Raw genomic sequence first — 14,684 nt, forward strand, 5'->3', positions numbered from 1 at the left:
CCTGGGGAGCTTGTTCCAGTGCCCAAACACCCTCGGTGAAGAATCTTTTCCTGGTATCCAGCCTAACCTCCCCTGACACAGCTTCAGGCCATTCTCTCGGGTTCTGTCACTGGGCACCACAGAGAAGATACCTGCGCCTGCCCCTGCTCTTCCCCTCACGGGGAAGTTGTAACTGCAGTGAGGTCTCCCCTCAGTCTCCTCTTCTCCAGGCTGAATAGATGCAGTGACCTCAGCCAGTCCTCACATGGCTTCCCTTCAAGACCCTTCACCATCTTCATTGCCCTCCTTTGGATGCTCTCTAATAGTTTAATGTCTTTCTTATATTGTGGTAGCCAAAACTGATCGCTATATTCAAGGTCAGGCCACACCAGTGCAGAGCCGAGCTGGTAATCTTAGATAAAACTTTCAAGGAGGCCAAATCAGGACAGAAGCTATTTTGATATCAAATTTATGACACCTATTCTGCCTATTGCAAATATAGGACTCATCTAATTTTATCCACCTTAATTTTCCCTGCCTATCCTATTTATCTCATAGAATGAAAGACAGACTTTTGAGAAATCCTTTTTCAAAATGGAATCAAGACACTTTTGAAAATTACCTCTGGTTGTCACAAATGTTGTGAGGTTTTTGTAACATTTGAGGAAAAAAAAGGGTCTGGCATTGAAAAATTTAAATCTATGCAAATCAGTAAATCCAGATGATACGCATCTGTGGAAATTAACTGATGAGTTTACTAAATGACTTAACAATTGTTTCTGAAAATCCATGGACTGGAAACAAACAGCTGTGATAGAGATGTCTTTCAAAAAAGATGTAAAGTTTAACAATCTGGACAGCTATCATGTACTGTGCCAGCTATTTTAGCTTAACAAACAATACAAAAAAACCCCTAAACTCTAGCAGACAGAGTACCTAGACCAGCTCCTCTTGCACACTGCAAGGAATCATTGGATTCAAATTAAGAAGATGAATCTTGCAAGGCCAGATGGAATAAATCGTTGGACAGTTTTTCACTAAAACATTCCTTCTTTTTCCTGACTCATTTACATTGTTATTTTGTTCATAGGAAGCAATAAGAAGCTTAAAAAACACTCAGAGTGTGTCAGTGGTTTTTAATGGTCATCAGCCTTGAGAATTGGTGGATATTTCAACCCTCTCCTATGGTCTAATTCAAGAAATTTCAAGAAATATAGTATCTTATGAGAAAGATCTCTAAAAATTATAATATTTGTATGGAAAGCGAATATGACCAGCTATAGATTTAATCATCTAGTTAACCTAACTTCATCTAAAAGTACTGACCCATGAAAAAGAAAAGAAAGAAAATACAAGCTACCATAGTTTTTTGGACTGAATTACAAAACAAGCAGTCAAAAAGAATGCAGGAGTGAATATATCATGATTCCCTTAAAAAAAAATAAATTAATACAGTGTCTTTTAGGTGAAAAATGAGTTAAAATCTACAAGCATTGATGCCTCCAGTCAAAGAAACCCAAAAGGTCATTAAAATAATATGGTACTGATAAATCACAGTCTGAAGTTGTCTCCAAGTAAAGTTTAGTCACTGCTTTGTGCCAAAATTTTTTTAACTGTCAGATTTTAGGACTCTGATGAAGGGCACGATTCTGTGCTGTAACATTTTATAGCTGATTAGAACATGTACAAAAAAAATATGCAGAACACCAAGTCAGGATGTGTTGCAGACTGCAGAGTGAGGAAATGAGATGGGAGGTAGATGCAGGCATACAAAGGACATGTTAAAAATATCAAGGCTTAATATTTCCTCCCCATGTTCATAAACAGCAACTTTTTCACCAGACGTAGAAGATTTATTGCCAAGTGGATGAGATATGCATGATCCTGACCTGGGTATTTATGATAGAGAACAGTCTGATTACTAAAGAGCACAAAACGGGCCAGTTGTGGGGGTGCTTGACTTTACAGTCCCAAATTCCCAACCAGGCACACATCAGAGACTGGCACCACAAATGACAGAACACCTGCTGGTCCTAGTGACTCTCCAAGCCACTAGGAGTCTGCCTCACACAGATAAACCTTTAAAAACTGAGATATAATGAGTGGCAGAGAAGTTCTCCAGTGGTGTGAAGTGGGTCACTGTCACTGTTGAGGTGAAATCCCAGCTCTGTTTAAGTCTATGCTAAACCTCTCTCTGACTACTGTGAGTCCAGGATTTCAACACACAATGTGGAAAACACAATCATTACATTTACAGGTAACAATTATTAAGGAATCACTGCAAGTAACAGTGAAAGCCAGAAGACAATGGCAAAATTCTAGAGAGGGTAAAAGTATGAGTAGGAAATAAAATCTTATTAATTGTACAGTAGCTCAGGCTGGAGCAAAACAAGTTCCAAAGAGTTACTTAGCAACAAAGAAAGCAATAAAAGTGAGCAACATTTCAGGTGAGCTTGCTGCAACACAGCAGATGTAACATGAAACATTGACAAAAAGCAAATCTGATTTCTGGCATTGTATGGGACAAGGCATGTCAGAGCACATCACGGTGATATTCCCTTTCCTCTCCAGCTCTAACACGACTGCAGGTAGCAGCAGTGTGTTTAGGGACCACCACAAGTTCTCAGAAATAAACATCTGAAACCCAGAGGAAATAGACTAAACAACACAATGGCAAAGACCAAAGAGAGGTGCCCTATGGCAAGTGACAGGAAAAAGGAACAAAAATTTCCTGACAAATTTTTTCTCGCTTCTCACTGTTTTCAATTTCTATTTTAAAACAAAAGGATTATGCCTTACTATAGCTAATGAGAACAGAAACAGATGCAGCAGACAAGATACATTGTACAATGGATATTAATTGTTCTTCTTCAAAGAATAAACCAACAGTAATGCATAGAATTAGTGAACAACAAATTCCCCTGAAGACAAGTTACTGTGTAGTTACTCATTACAGGCAATTTTACTCCTCCTGACACAGGTGATGCAGCACCAGCAAAGCCAGGATCTCAGCCTAGAGGAGCACATGTTGTGACCAGCACTGAGATTTATGTGTTATAGACTGTGGGAGATTCAGCAGAACAAAGACACAGGAGAGCTTATGGAGAAAGGGAGTTAAACCTATGAGCAGACATGATCAAAACTGTGGGTGACCTTTCAGGCTGTTATCCAAAAAATAACCCCAAAGCCAACCCCCTACAAAAACCCCATCAACATGGGCTTCACTTCAGGCTTGCAGCAGTCTCAGGACAACTTATTAGAGGAGAATGGGCACTCAGCTGTATAACTCCAAAAACAAAGAGATGTTTTTGTTGTACAAAGATCTGAGACCAAAATTCAGCTCAATGCTTAGCATTTCTATTAAAAGGCACCAACAGTAACTGAAAGGTCTTCAGATATTTTTAGATGTTTTCTCATCCCTCAGAGATTATCAAGAACAGTCAACTTATATTTAAAATCAAACAAACTTTTATTCACCGTATCTGTTCCCTTCACAATCAAATTTGTGTTTTTAATGGGATTACTCATTCGAAACCGTCTCCCTGTAATAAGCCAGACCGTATTCATTAAGGTAGCTGTCAGACAGCAGATGTGAGCACAACTAGATAAATCTCTGCTCCTCAGTGGAACTACATTGTGCTCCCTGCCACTGTGCTCCAGGCAATCACAGCAGCTCAGGAAGCACAGGACAGAGCGGGGAGAGAGGAATGGCTATCGCATAGCAACAGAGGGCAACCCTTCTACACAGCTTAGTCAAAAGTTAGAGGGAAGATATTTTATTTCTCCTTTCATTGCTGGGGCTTTGTTTTTTAGAATGTGTTCTTTCTTAAGTTTCAAACTTAGTATTCTCAACAGAACGTGGTTCTTCTGACTGTCTATCTTCAGAAGAAAAATACTCTGAGAAGTTTGCCCTCCCCTTTTGCTTATGCTCTGGTCTTTTTCATGTTGAATTTTTCAATTATAATGACTGGCACTTCAAGAAATTGTCTTCTGGAGTTGCAAAGTAATTTTATTTATGCAACTGAGATAAGGAAGGTAGAGAAATGAAATGTGGAAGACTTCAATTTCTTTTATTTCACATCACTAAGCTTAAGGTTTACTGGTGAAAAAGCAACATTGCTCCTTGGATCAGAGCCATTGATCAGATGCTTGACTTTATATTAAACTCTGTGCATATATTATGCCATTGATACAAATCCTGGCAAGGCTCACCTGACCCTTTTCTCTTTTAAGGTGGCTAATTTGAAATTTGCACATTTTTGTATGTATTCCTTCAAGACCTTCAGGAGTGTTGCTTGCTCTGTTTGTCAGGGTTGTCGAATTTTGTGGGCACAACGACCTCCACTCTGATTTGGAACACCTCCTGTGTGATGGATTATACAGGAGTGTCCTTCACAGAGCTGTATCTGTTTTGTGCAGTTCCTGCCTCTGATTAGAGCATGCAAGACTAGCTCCACCTAAAGCTGTGCAAGCCCAGCAGGGGTTCACACAGGAACACGGGAACTGCCACACAAGATAAAACCAGTGGTCCATCAAGACCCAGACCTCATCTAGCACTGACCACTGCCAGATGTTTCTGAAGGAAACTCAGTTCCGCTAATTTAGCTCACAGCGAGATTTGTTTTTTAACCTCAGGCAGTCAAGCAAATCCTGGAGGCTGGAGGTTTATACTCATGCTATTTAATCCTTAGGATGAAATTACAGATTAATTAAATAAATTACTTAATCTGTAAGTCCCAGGCTCTCAAAGATGCTCATGGGAACAGGCTCTTGCCAGGTACTGGCTAACATAATGTGCTGATTTTACACATGAAATCACTACTCAAGAAGGGACTCCTTGCAAATCTCAAAGTTGGTGACGTTTCCCCTGACTAAGGGAGAGAACATCTGAAAAAGACACTGAGTTTTGAGACAGAAACCCATCTGATAGCTGTAAAATATTCTCATAGGGTTGTAATTTTTTCAGTTGCACATATATAAGCAATATATCCATATATATGTATACATGTATATATGTATTTGCATGTGTACATATATGTGTACAAACATACACCCCTATATAATTTTCTCCACTGTAGCTTCTTCATAAAGGACTTGGATCCTTTCATGGGGTCAACACACCAGCCAGGGATCAGAGCCTGGTTGTGGCCTGCCATCCATCCTGCCCCAAATGAGAGGAAGAATGAAGGTGAGCTTGCAGGACAGGAGCAGGGATAACACTCTCCTGGAGCATCAGTCCAGTGAAAGAGAAACCTCACTGTGCCACGACTATGCTGACACACTTCGAGGAAACAACAGCCTCCAAGTGGTGTTTACTGCAAGCTATCACAACCCCAATTCACTGCCAAAGGATAATGCTTTTAGGGTGACCTTTCACGTGCTTTGACAGATATGAAATGGAATTAACAGACTGTCTCAGAAAACTCTCTTAGTCAATCTGCAAGACAACACAAAGAGTGATACTACCAGGTTGTGAAGTCTCTCAAATTTCTGTACTACAGCTTTCAGAGACTAACCAGGGAAACTTACTATGAAAACAAAGGAAGGAAAAGAAAAGAGGAATTTCCAGGTGCCTGAGAGATAACATTTTCTGTTTCAGCTTGACTATTCAGAAGTAATTTCACAGTTCTACAAAGTGTGAGCTAGATCTTAAGTGGCTGGAGATATGTGAGTTATGGTGGGGACCCTCTCTGTTGCTGCTCTGGTTCTACCAGGGTAGCCCTGTGGGGACCACATTCTCACCTCAGTGCTAGTTGTAATATCAAGGATGAGACTGCCTTCATTTCTGATAATAACATGCATTTTATAATTTCCTGTGTTTCTCCTTCCAAACAACATCAACACATAACAGGACTTTTCAACCCATACACATTTGCACAGTGCTCATGAAAATAAATACAGGGCCTCACAGGGCTTGTTGAACACACTGCAGTTACTGCCTGGCCACAAAAGCAAATGTCTGCAGCTAGTCCTTACAGGGGACTATCACTCTCTGCTAGAGTGCTGCAGGAGTGCAGTAACTGATTTAAAAAATAATTACACCACACAGCAACTTGTGGTACCCATATGACTCCAATTTTATGAAGCAACATCTGTGGCCCACGCAGTCAGAAAAAGAAGCTTTGACTGAGCTGCCACTCTGCTACAGAAGTGAAGTGTCTGGCATGCAGTCCTGCAGCAGGAGAACATTACAGCTGAGTGCCACCCACCCCCTTCTGCTCCTTGGCACCTGGGGAAAGGTGAATATTCAGCTCTGAGTGATCTAGACAACACCCAATGAGCTCCATCTTAAATGTCCCAGAAGAAGCTGCATTCCAAGGGCATGAAGAGCCTGGTGTGCTTTCTGGAAAACACAAATCAAATAAGCAGCTGGACTCTGTGCCCCCAGAAAGCGACTGCCACCACAGTATGATGAACTCTGCTCCCCAAGGCAGACTCCTCTGCTCTCTTCTCCCAGGGAAAGAAACCCCTTCTAAAATCTTCATTGAAAGGGTGGATTCACACCATTCTGTTTACTTCTGTAGGTGTCCTTTGGCATACTTGCTCAGTTTGGCAGGCAGCACATCTCCAGCCATGCTTTTCCCAACACAGGTTAACCTATCCTTCTATCCTCTGTGTGACTTCCTGAGTTACAGCTATCACAAAGCATGCAGAGGTGGCTTTATGATCCTTGAAGAAAATAAATTAGACAAGTATGTGACATTAGTTGTCCACAGCTGCATGAATAAAGTAACAGGGATTCCCTTCATAACTGGCTGGAAAGAAAATAATTGCACATACAGCATCTTCTAGGAATTAAATAATTTTTTAAAGAATTAAGTATTTTGGAAAGGGAGATTTAGAAACAAGCTGAATAATGGGGATGCCATCTGACTATTTTTTTCCCTTTCTTCAGTAAAGAGTCTTTGTTCAATACTGTTTGTAAACCTCTTTCACAGCCAAAAGTAATAGGAATATAATCAATACTAGCTATGAACAGAGACATTTTTTCTGTAGCTGCAATTAGCTATTTTCAAAGAGTGGCTGATGAATAATGTATGCAAAAGGGTGGGTGGAAGGATTACTTAATTTTTCTTTAAGCAGATTATTTTAGCTTGGGTGAAAGACTACCACGCTAAAGAATAGTGTTCAATATCACACAGTGTATAAACAGCTGTGGCTTAGCACATAATAAAAGCTATTAAGAGGCTGAGCCAAAAAACATATCTAGCTATGAGGAGGAGAAAGAGGCAAAGTACCGTGTAATGACTGCCTCAGCTTCACATTTGCCATTCTGCCTTTGTGCACGAGTCCATTCTGCAGCCTAAGATCTCACCCTTCTCTTCATTAGGGTTTTCTAAATGGCTCCAAAGAGTATCTTGGCCTTTTTGTAAACAATTCTTTTTAATTTCAAGGCTGTCAGATCACATGCCAATAGACATTAAGATCTAGAATATGAATTGGCCACACATTCAGGTAACAGGAGACAACAGTGGTCATCCCAGCAGCAGCTCTGGGTGCCCTCAGTGTGCAGTGTCTGGGACTAAGCAGCAAGGAGGCAGAGGACACCACAAGCTTTGGCTTCATCCTCTGCATGGACTACGCAAGCCCATGAAGGGTAAAATAAAAATTCACCTTCACTCTAACAGCAGAGCAGATTTTCCAAGTCAGATGCTCAGTCCCTCCACTGAGCTGATTTATCGCCTTTCTCCTCTTTCTCCTCTTCTCTTTTGCACAGGTCTTTATCAAGAGGTTACTTCACACCTTCTCTGCTGCACAGACTCATGCTGGCATATTTTTCTTGCTCCTCTACAATTCAGCATCCTCCCTGGCCTGAGAGCTTGCTGCAGAGTGTAACACTTGGTTAGAAAAGCAAATGTCTGAGCTGGTTTTGTGGCAAAGGTTATCCTTGTCTTTGCTTGTGTTTACCTCCAAGTCAGCAAACAACTTCAATGCAGTAGGCTTTGCATAAGCATTATTACCACAGGTCTTCAGTTACTACATTTCCCCCCATCTATTAATGCACAAGGAAATAAAGGCAGATTTTTACCTCATATTCTCCTTCCTGTGAACTGTCAGATACATTTCATAGACTCTCCCTTGTGGAACAGCTCCCGCTGGGATCAGCAAACTTACTCCTGCAGAACAGAAGAGACACAAAAGATAAGATGGAGAAAAAAGAGGTGAGTGGGTCTGTGAAGAGGAGTGACAGGAGAAGCAGAAGATGAAGCCTGCAATGCCAAGTTTTTCAGCCACCCCCACCAGCAGACTGTAAATGACCTCAGCAAGATGGGAGAAAAAACATTTACTGTAACCCTGGTGTCTTCAGTGTCCAGCTGCCTGTTCTTTTTCCTCTGCATTGAAAAACAGGAGTGGAGAAGAGGATTTTCTTCCCTTTCATTTTACTTAAAGAGCAGACAGATGGTTACGCTGTTGCTTACCTTGTATAATGATGGAAAAACAAACAACTCTGACTAAAATTTCCAACAGCTGTAATGGGACATCTCTCCCTAGGCAATTCTTTCTTAATTAAGATCAGGAAAGAAAAGCAGTGGAGCACTGTCCCAGGAAGCAAACTAGTTGTTTTCTGAAAGATGGCTTCTGTGTCTGTCTTTTAATGCACTCAGTTCCTAGACTGCCAGGGAGACTAAACTGGGCTTGGTTTTTGAATGTACCTAGTCCTGCAAAGTGGATCAAATCTGGGGTATCCAGCCACGGAAAAAAGTGTGGGAAAATATGTTCAGTGTCCTTTTCAGTAATGATTTGCTGCACACTTGATTAAAAAACGCTGCTCTTACATTACTCCCATTTAAGAGATGTCTCTGTACAACAAACAGGGCTCACAAACTGGCTATTTCACTCTGCCAGACACATCTCAGCCAGCCCTCTTTGTAGGTGCTGTGCAGATTAGCTGGAAATCAGTGGCAAGGATTTGCATACAGTTGTTACCACATAGCTGAAAACAAACCTAGAGGAAGATTATTTACATATATGTGTGTTTACACTAGAGACACTTTTACAGACACCTTGCATGGCTCTGCCTCTTTTCTTTAGTGTACAGGGTTTGGTTACACTGGAGACGTCCTGTGTGTTGGTGTACAGGGCCTCAGTCCCACCCTTAGCTCTGAAGGAGAGGGGTAGCTAGGAAAGCATTTCCCACAAATACCTTCTGGCACTTGTGTCTTTACGAGCTTGTTACAACCTAACCAATGCATGCCTGCAGCTGTAACAGGGCAGATGTACTGCAAATGAAGGGCTTTGATCGTATCTTGAGGAGGACATACATTCTACAAGCAGCACAGAGGCATACAAGGTAGCAGCAGACAGATTATTTTATTTTACAGAATCATTACTTTAATCATTTTAAAGGGATTACAGCATCAAATGTGTTTTCTTTACAAATTGAAATTAATATATGTGAATTAACAGTGACTAATAGACTTTGCTGATAATGATAAACCACTGTGGCATATGAAAACTGAGTATCAATATCTGTCTTCAGCTGCTGCTTAGAAAAATGTGAAATCCAAGACTGCATAGCACAAATTTTCAACATTGCTCATCAGTCAGCACCAGATTTATTGAAGCAGTTCAGCTTTCACTTAAATTTAACAGATATTTTTGCTTTCCATTAGACAGGAGCTCAGAGAACCAGAGCTACGGGACCAAACACTTTTGGCTGCTTCACGGGCAGGGTGGGACTGCATCCTCAGAGGATCAATCCACCCAGGTCCTGGGCCACCTAGGCATTTTGCTTCCTCCGTAACATCAACAAAAAAGGAAAGATCCAGCAAAGGTGCAGGGGACAAGGGTAGGCATTATCTCCTTGGTGAGGGCATTTGCTGTAAAATGGTCAAGCGATGAGCTGCAGTCTCACATGTACTGTGGTCCTACCTGAATTCAGAGTTCCAGTGAAACTGGGCAGGTGAATTCCTGACCACTGTATGCCCTTCAAATTCTTCACATCAAATGCTTTATGCATTTGATTCAATCTCACTTTAGATATTAATGCTGCTCTGCAGTATCATGCTAAACCCACAGGAACATCTACGTGCTGAACTTCCTTAGAAAGAACATCAAGACTTCCTATAGGAATCAAGCAGCAGCATGGCTCTGCTGAAGAATCTGTCTGTAAGGCCTGAGCTCTCCCAAGGCTGCCCAGGAGTTCCTTGGGTGCTCTGAAATTGCCTTCTGGTGCTAGGGTGGCCCAAATGGGCCTGGAAACCTGATTTTGAGCTGTATGAGAAAGATTCAGCAGCATATTGCATGACATCAGCAGGCTCTCCATGCTCAGTCCCTCTCTTTCCTAATTGTAAAGAAAGTCAACAATAAATACAGGTAAAAAGTCTCCCAAAAAGAGTGTTCTGTTGTCCTATGCCAACTGCACATAGTCTGCAATGAATTGGAAGTGCAGCAACCAATTTGTTTTTAAATTAATTTGTTCTCTTTTAGTGCCATGACAAAATAGAGGTTTACTGTACAGAAGTCCCTTTTCTAGAACTGCATGAAAGGAAAAGGTGATGCTGAATTGCATTTCACACAGGGGAGCTCTGAAACCTTGCATTTCTCAGAAAGTGGCTAAGAGCCCAGAGAATCATTTAGGTTGGAAGAGACCTTTAGGATCACTGAATCCAACCACATCACAGTGTTCACCACTAGATCACATTCCTATGTATTACTTGGGAGAAGAGACCAACCCCCACGCTTCAGGCAGTTGTAGAAAGAGATAAGGTCCCCTCTCAGCCTCCCTTTTTCCAGGCTACACAACCCCAGCTCCCTCAGCTGCTACTCCTAAGACTGGTGCTCTTGTAGTGAGGGGTCCAAGTCTTCCTCAGGCCTGTAGTGTTTAAAAGGTGGCCAGGACTTTGGGTAGAAAATATTCTAAGTACTCTAATACATGCAAATTAAGGGCGGGGGGGAACCATCTGTTTGTTTTGATCAAGGAAAAGGCAGGGCCCCATGTATAAATTTTCTTTCCCCATATAAAAACAAGCTAACACCACTTAAACCCACAAAGCCATCATACCTTTAAGTCAGCATGGCTAGCACTTACCTGAATTGGGAATTACTAGGTGGCCTCCTAAGGAGTTGAAGGTCCCAAATGCGGTGCATGATGGGTCAGTTTGCCGAGCAAGGCTCTGGTTCTTCATGTTCAGGGACTCATTCTCCAGCAGAGACTGCGTAATCTGTGGGGACAGCTTGGAGGAGAAGTCAGAGAGGTCATCCTGGGGAGTGACCGCACCAGAGGTGTTATAAACCTTGATCTTCAAGTTGGGGAGCGGGTCCAGGATTGGAGAGTTGGTCATTGGGATTTTATCAGAGACATCGTGCAAGGCGTACACAGGACCCCTGTACATGGCTGCAGCAGAAGTGAGGTCTGGTGGCACTGCCAGGAGGTCTGCAGTGGAGATGAGAAGGAAGAACCGTATCATTTCTCTGTTCTGATGACTTTATTCTGAGCAATAATTTGGGTTTGCATTTGCATTTTCTCTTTCATTCCAAACGTTCAGATAAGCAAAGTCCCTGAACCTTCATCTCAATTTCCATGAATCTCTCCAGCAAACTCCCAGGGCTCGTATTGCCCCAGCTGCTTTGGAATCCGATCGCTGTGCAAAATTACAGCACATTTCTGCTCTGAAGAGTTTTCACTGGGAGTATTTTTCCAGGCTTCACTCAGATTTCAAATATGACATGCTTAGCTTCAGGGCAAGATGTTTTCATTGCTCAGTAGATCTAGTTTTAACTAAGAACCCCTTCCTAAATGCTATGTGACAATCATTAACCAATTCATCTAACTGGCCTAATGACAGCCTTCCTGAAATAAAAGACACAACAAGCCTATGAAGTCATCATGCCCATGACTCCCTGCAGTGGGGGATTAGTACCTGCATTGCACTTTTCAAAGTTTTGTTTTAAGTTTCTCCACCAAAGAAAACACTTCTGCTAATCTTACATGTGACAACTCTCTTGTCATCTAAACTTTTACAGTGTAGATATTCTGGTGTAGATATTAGGAAAAAAGAGAATCTCTTCAGCCTAAATAAGTGTCTTGATAAGGCAGTACTACCTTTAGAATGTTTTTTCCTGGCCAATGAAGTGAGGAAAAAAATCAAGCTGTTATGCATCAGTGATAAAAATATTAAATTATGTTCTACCACAGTCTTCTATATTTTCTAATAAAAGCACAGTACTTCTCACTATACTCTTTATACCAGTGGAGACAGAGCATAGGAAAAAAAGCTATTAGTGAAATAAAGGGGAGGGAGATGTGATAGAATTACTGTAGTATCACTCCTGTGATGCATCCTGCCTCTATTGTTTCTGTCAGAGCTTTGCCTTTGATTTCAACTTGAGCTGGACCTGTATTTCCATCAAAGTGTCTGAGTTTCATCCTCACATTCATGCTCTCTCTTTAGAAGTTAAATTCACCTGCTTTATACTCTTGAGCACAGCTGACAAACGCCACCACGGGTTTTGAGCACTTGACAGTCAGAAACAAATGAACATGATCTTTCTCCTCTTTATCAAGCATCAACAGGCATCCAGCGATATCATTCATGCAGCCCCAGAGACCGCAACCTGAGAGCGTCCCCCTGAATTGGTCAAAATGGAGTGAAATGCCAACTAACCTTGCCTTGCAGCCTTGATGTTGACAGGCTGAAATCCCCCATTTAGGGCAGAGGAGTCAATAATATCCGACTCGAAGTCGCGGTGGTTCTTGCGATAGACAAACAGGGCCACGACCACGGAAATAGCCAGGCACACGATCACGGCAATGACGATCCCCACGTAGAGAGCAACATCATCTGAGTCAGGAGCAGCTGCAGGGAGAGAGGCCAGGAAACTTCAAGAAATGTCCTCCTTACAGGGACTTTCAACAAAACACATTATTCTCGTTCCCTGCAGATATTTACTGCCTTTTTTATAGGCTAATTTAAAATCCATTTCCAACACCATATAACAGGTCCATGCCCTCTTGATGGAAAACAATCCTTGATTTCTCTCTAACTTGTGTTCTAACTCTTTCCCTATCCACTTGTTCATCTATCTAATACTCAGGCTGTGAACTACTAAGCAAAACATGTTATAGACTTGGTCTTATGAACCAAATTCACCCTATGAAATGAGATAGTATATCTTAGTGACATAAAGTCATAATATTGGTACTTAGAAGTTCATCTGATACCAAAAACATGTGGGTTTTTAAACTTCAGAAGCTTTATTTTTACTTTAAAGAAGTAAAAGGATCCCAAAATTCAATTTTCTATGGAATACCTGGAATATCAGGACATGTCTTTGGTTGGTTTGGATTTTCTGAGATGTAACCTGTCATTACTCCCTTCCATCCATTTGCCTTCAAAAATATAAACTAGGAAATTAGTAAAGCAGAGAATCAAGCATTGAATTCTTGTCAGTGGCATTAACACATATGTACTAAGATAAAAGCTGAAGTAAGCACAAGAAAAAATGTGGTAATTTACCAAAAGGAGCCAAAATTTATTAGAGCTGTCTTGTGAGGAAATGGCTATGATATTTCTACTAGCTGCTTATACCATATCTTCAGCACCAATTCCAGGCTAATCTCTGGCATCATTATCCATCAGACATTTTTTTCCCAAAAGGTCTGAATACGTGTTCAAAAATTGATGTATCTCTCTACAGTGAAGAATCCCATTTTTAGAAATAGCCTAATGAAAAAAGGAAGTGCAAAAACAAATCAGATTCTTTTAGTACCCCATTTTTGTTGGTTTGAAACATGTGAAATCACTTTTATTTTATCTCTTTTAGCCATTTAAGCCAAGCTGCCCTCCAGCTTCAGAGGTGAGAGCTGGCAGATGCAGAAAGGGACTGATCAATCTCCGACAGCTCCAGGCTACCAGACCTTCAATTTACCAATCTTGAAACATCCCATTTTTAACCCAGCAGTTCAGGAAGCAGAACTCTTGAGTTCCGGCTCAAAGACAAGTTACCCTTCCACCACACTCCATCCACTTGCTAAGGGAATTTTAATGAGAAGATGGCTAATTCTCTCCAGTTCCTGCCTCTGAGGGAGCATCTTCTCCCATTTCCCTCCTGCACACGGGCCCTTATAAGCCTGTGTCTGCTGCAAAGCACTGTGCCTGCTGTCAAGCAAGCAGAATGTCACTTACCCTGCTGAATAGGTCCCTTTTTTGCCTAGTCACACTGTGCTTGCCTAACAGTAAAGCCTGACCCAAGGAACAGCATCAAATTAGCATCCAGGAACATAAAATCAAACATTAAACTTACAAGAAAATCCATATTCATTCTGGGTTCTCTGTTCAGTTGAAATAGGATAAATGAAACCTTAAAAAGAAAGAAATTAAACAAAAATGGGAACAAAATCAAATGAGGAGAACAAAAAAATGAAGCATGAAAAATAGTTTAATTAAAAAAAAAAAGGAAAAGGAAAAGAAACTGATGGCACTTTAAAATTCTGATACAGCACAGAATTATGATTTTGCATCCCCTGTCTCCTCCAGAGCCTTACTAAGAATTAATAAGCAGGCAGATTGAATTTCTAAGCCAAAATCGGTCTCGAGTCACTAACTTTGGAGTGCTTAAAGTCTTTCTTTTATTGAGCATAAACTGTAATGGATCTAATTTATTTCAGACATCTAGGGTCATTAGCATATGGAAAGTCTTTTTATCCTTATCCCTGCCATATGCTTTAATTCCCAGGACGTGTTCGGTGAGGCTCTAAACAG

General features: G+C 41.2%; 1 protein-coding gene across 2 annotated transcripts in view; it reads right to left on the reverse strand.

Moving 5' to 3' along the window:
- Positions 1-14,684, reverse strand: part of UNC5C (unc-5 netrin receptor C) — a 248,648-nt gene that overhangs the window by 17,101 nt on the left and 216,863 nt on the right. Inside the window, exons 8-11 of one of the 2 annotated variants that reach the window (XM_058838630.1) lie at positions 14,227-14,283; positions 12,588-12,779; positions 11,012-11,356; positions 8,009-8,096 (exon numbers count right to left, since the gene is read on the reverse strand). In XM_058838630.1, the coding sequence (XP_058694613.1) occupies positions 8,009-8,096; positions 11,012-11,356; positions 12,588-12,779; positions 14,227-14,283 (682 nt within the window). The remainder of the gene's footprint in view (positions 1-8,008; positions 8,097-11,011; positions 11,357-12,587; positions 12,780-14,226; positions 14,284-14,684) is intronic. The other variant, XM_058838631.1, reaches the window with a different exon arrangement.

This window comes from Poecile atricapillus, chromosome 4 (assembly GCF_030490865.1).
Source record: "Poecile atricapillus isolate bPoeAtr1 chromosome 4, bPoeAtr1.hap1, whole genome shotgun sequence".
Classification (NCBI taxonomy): domain Eukaryota; kingdom Metazoa; phylum Chordata; class Aves; order Passeriformes; family Paridae; genus Poecile; species Poecile atricapillus.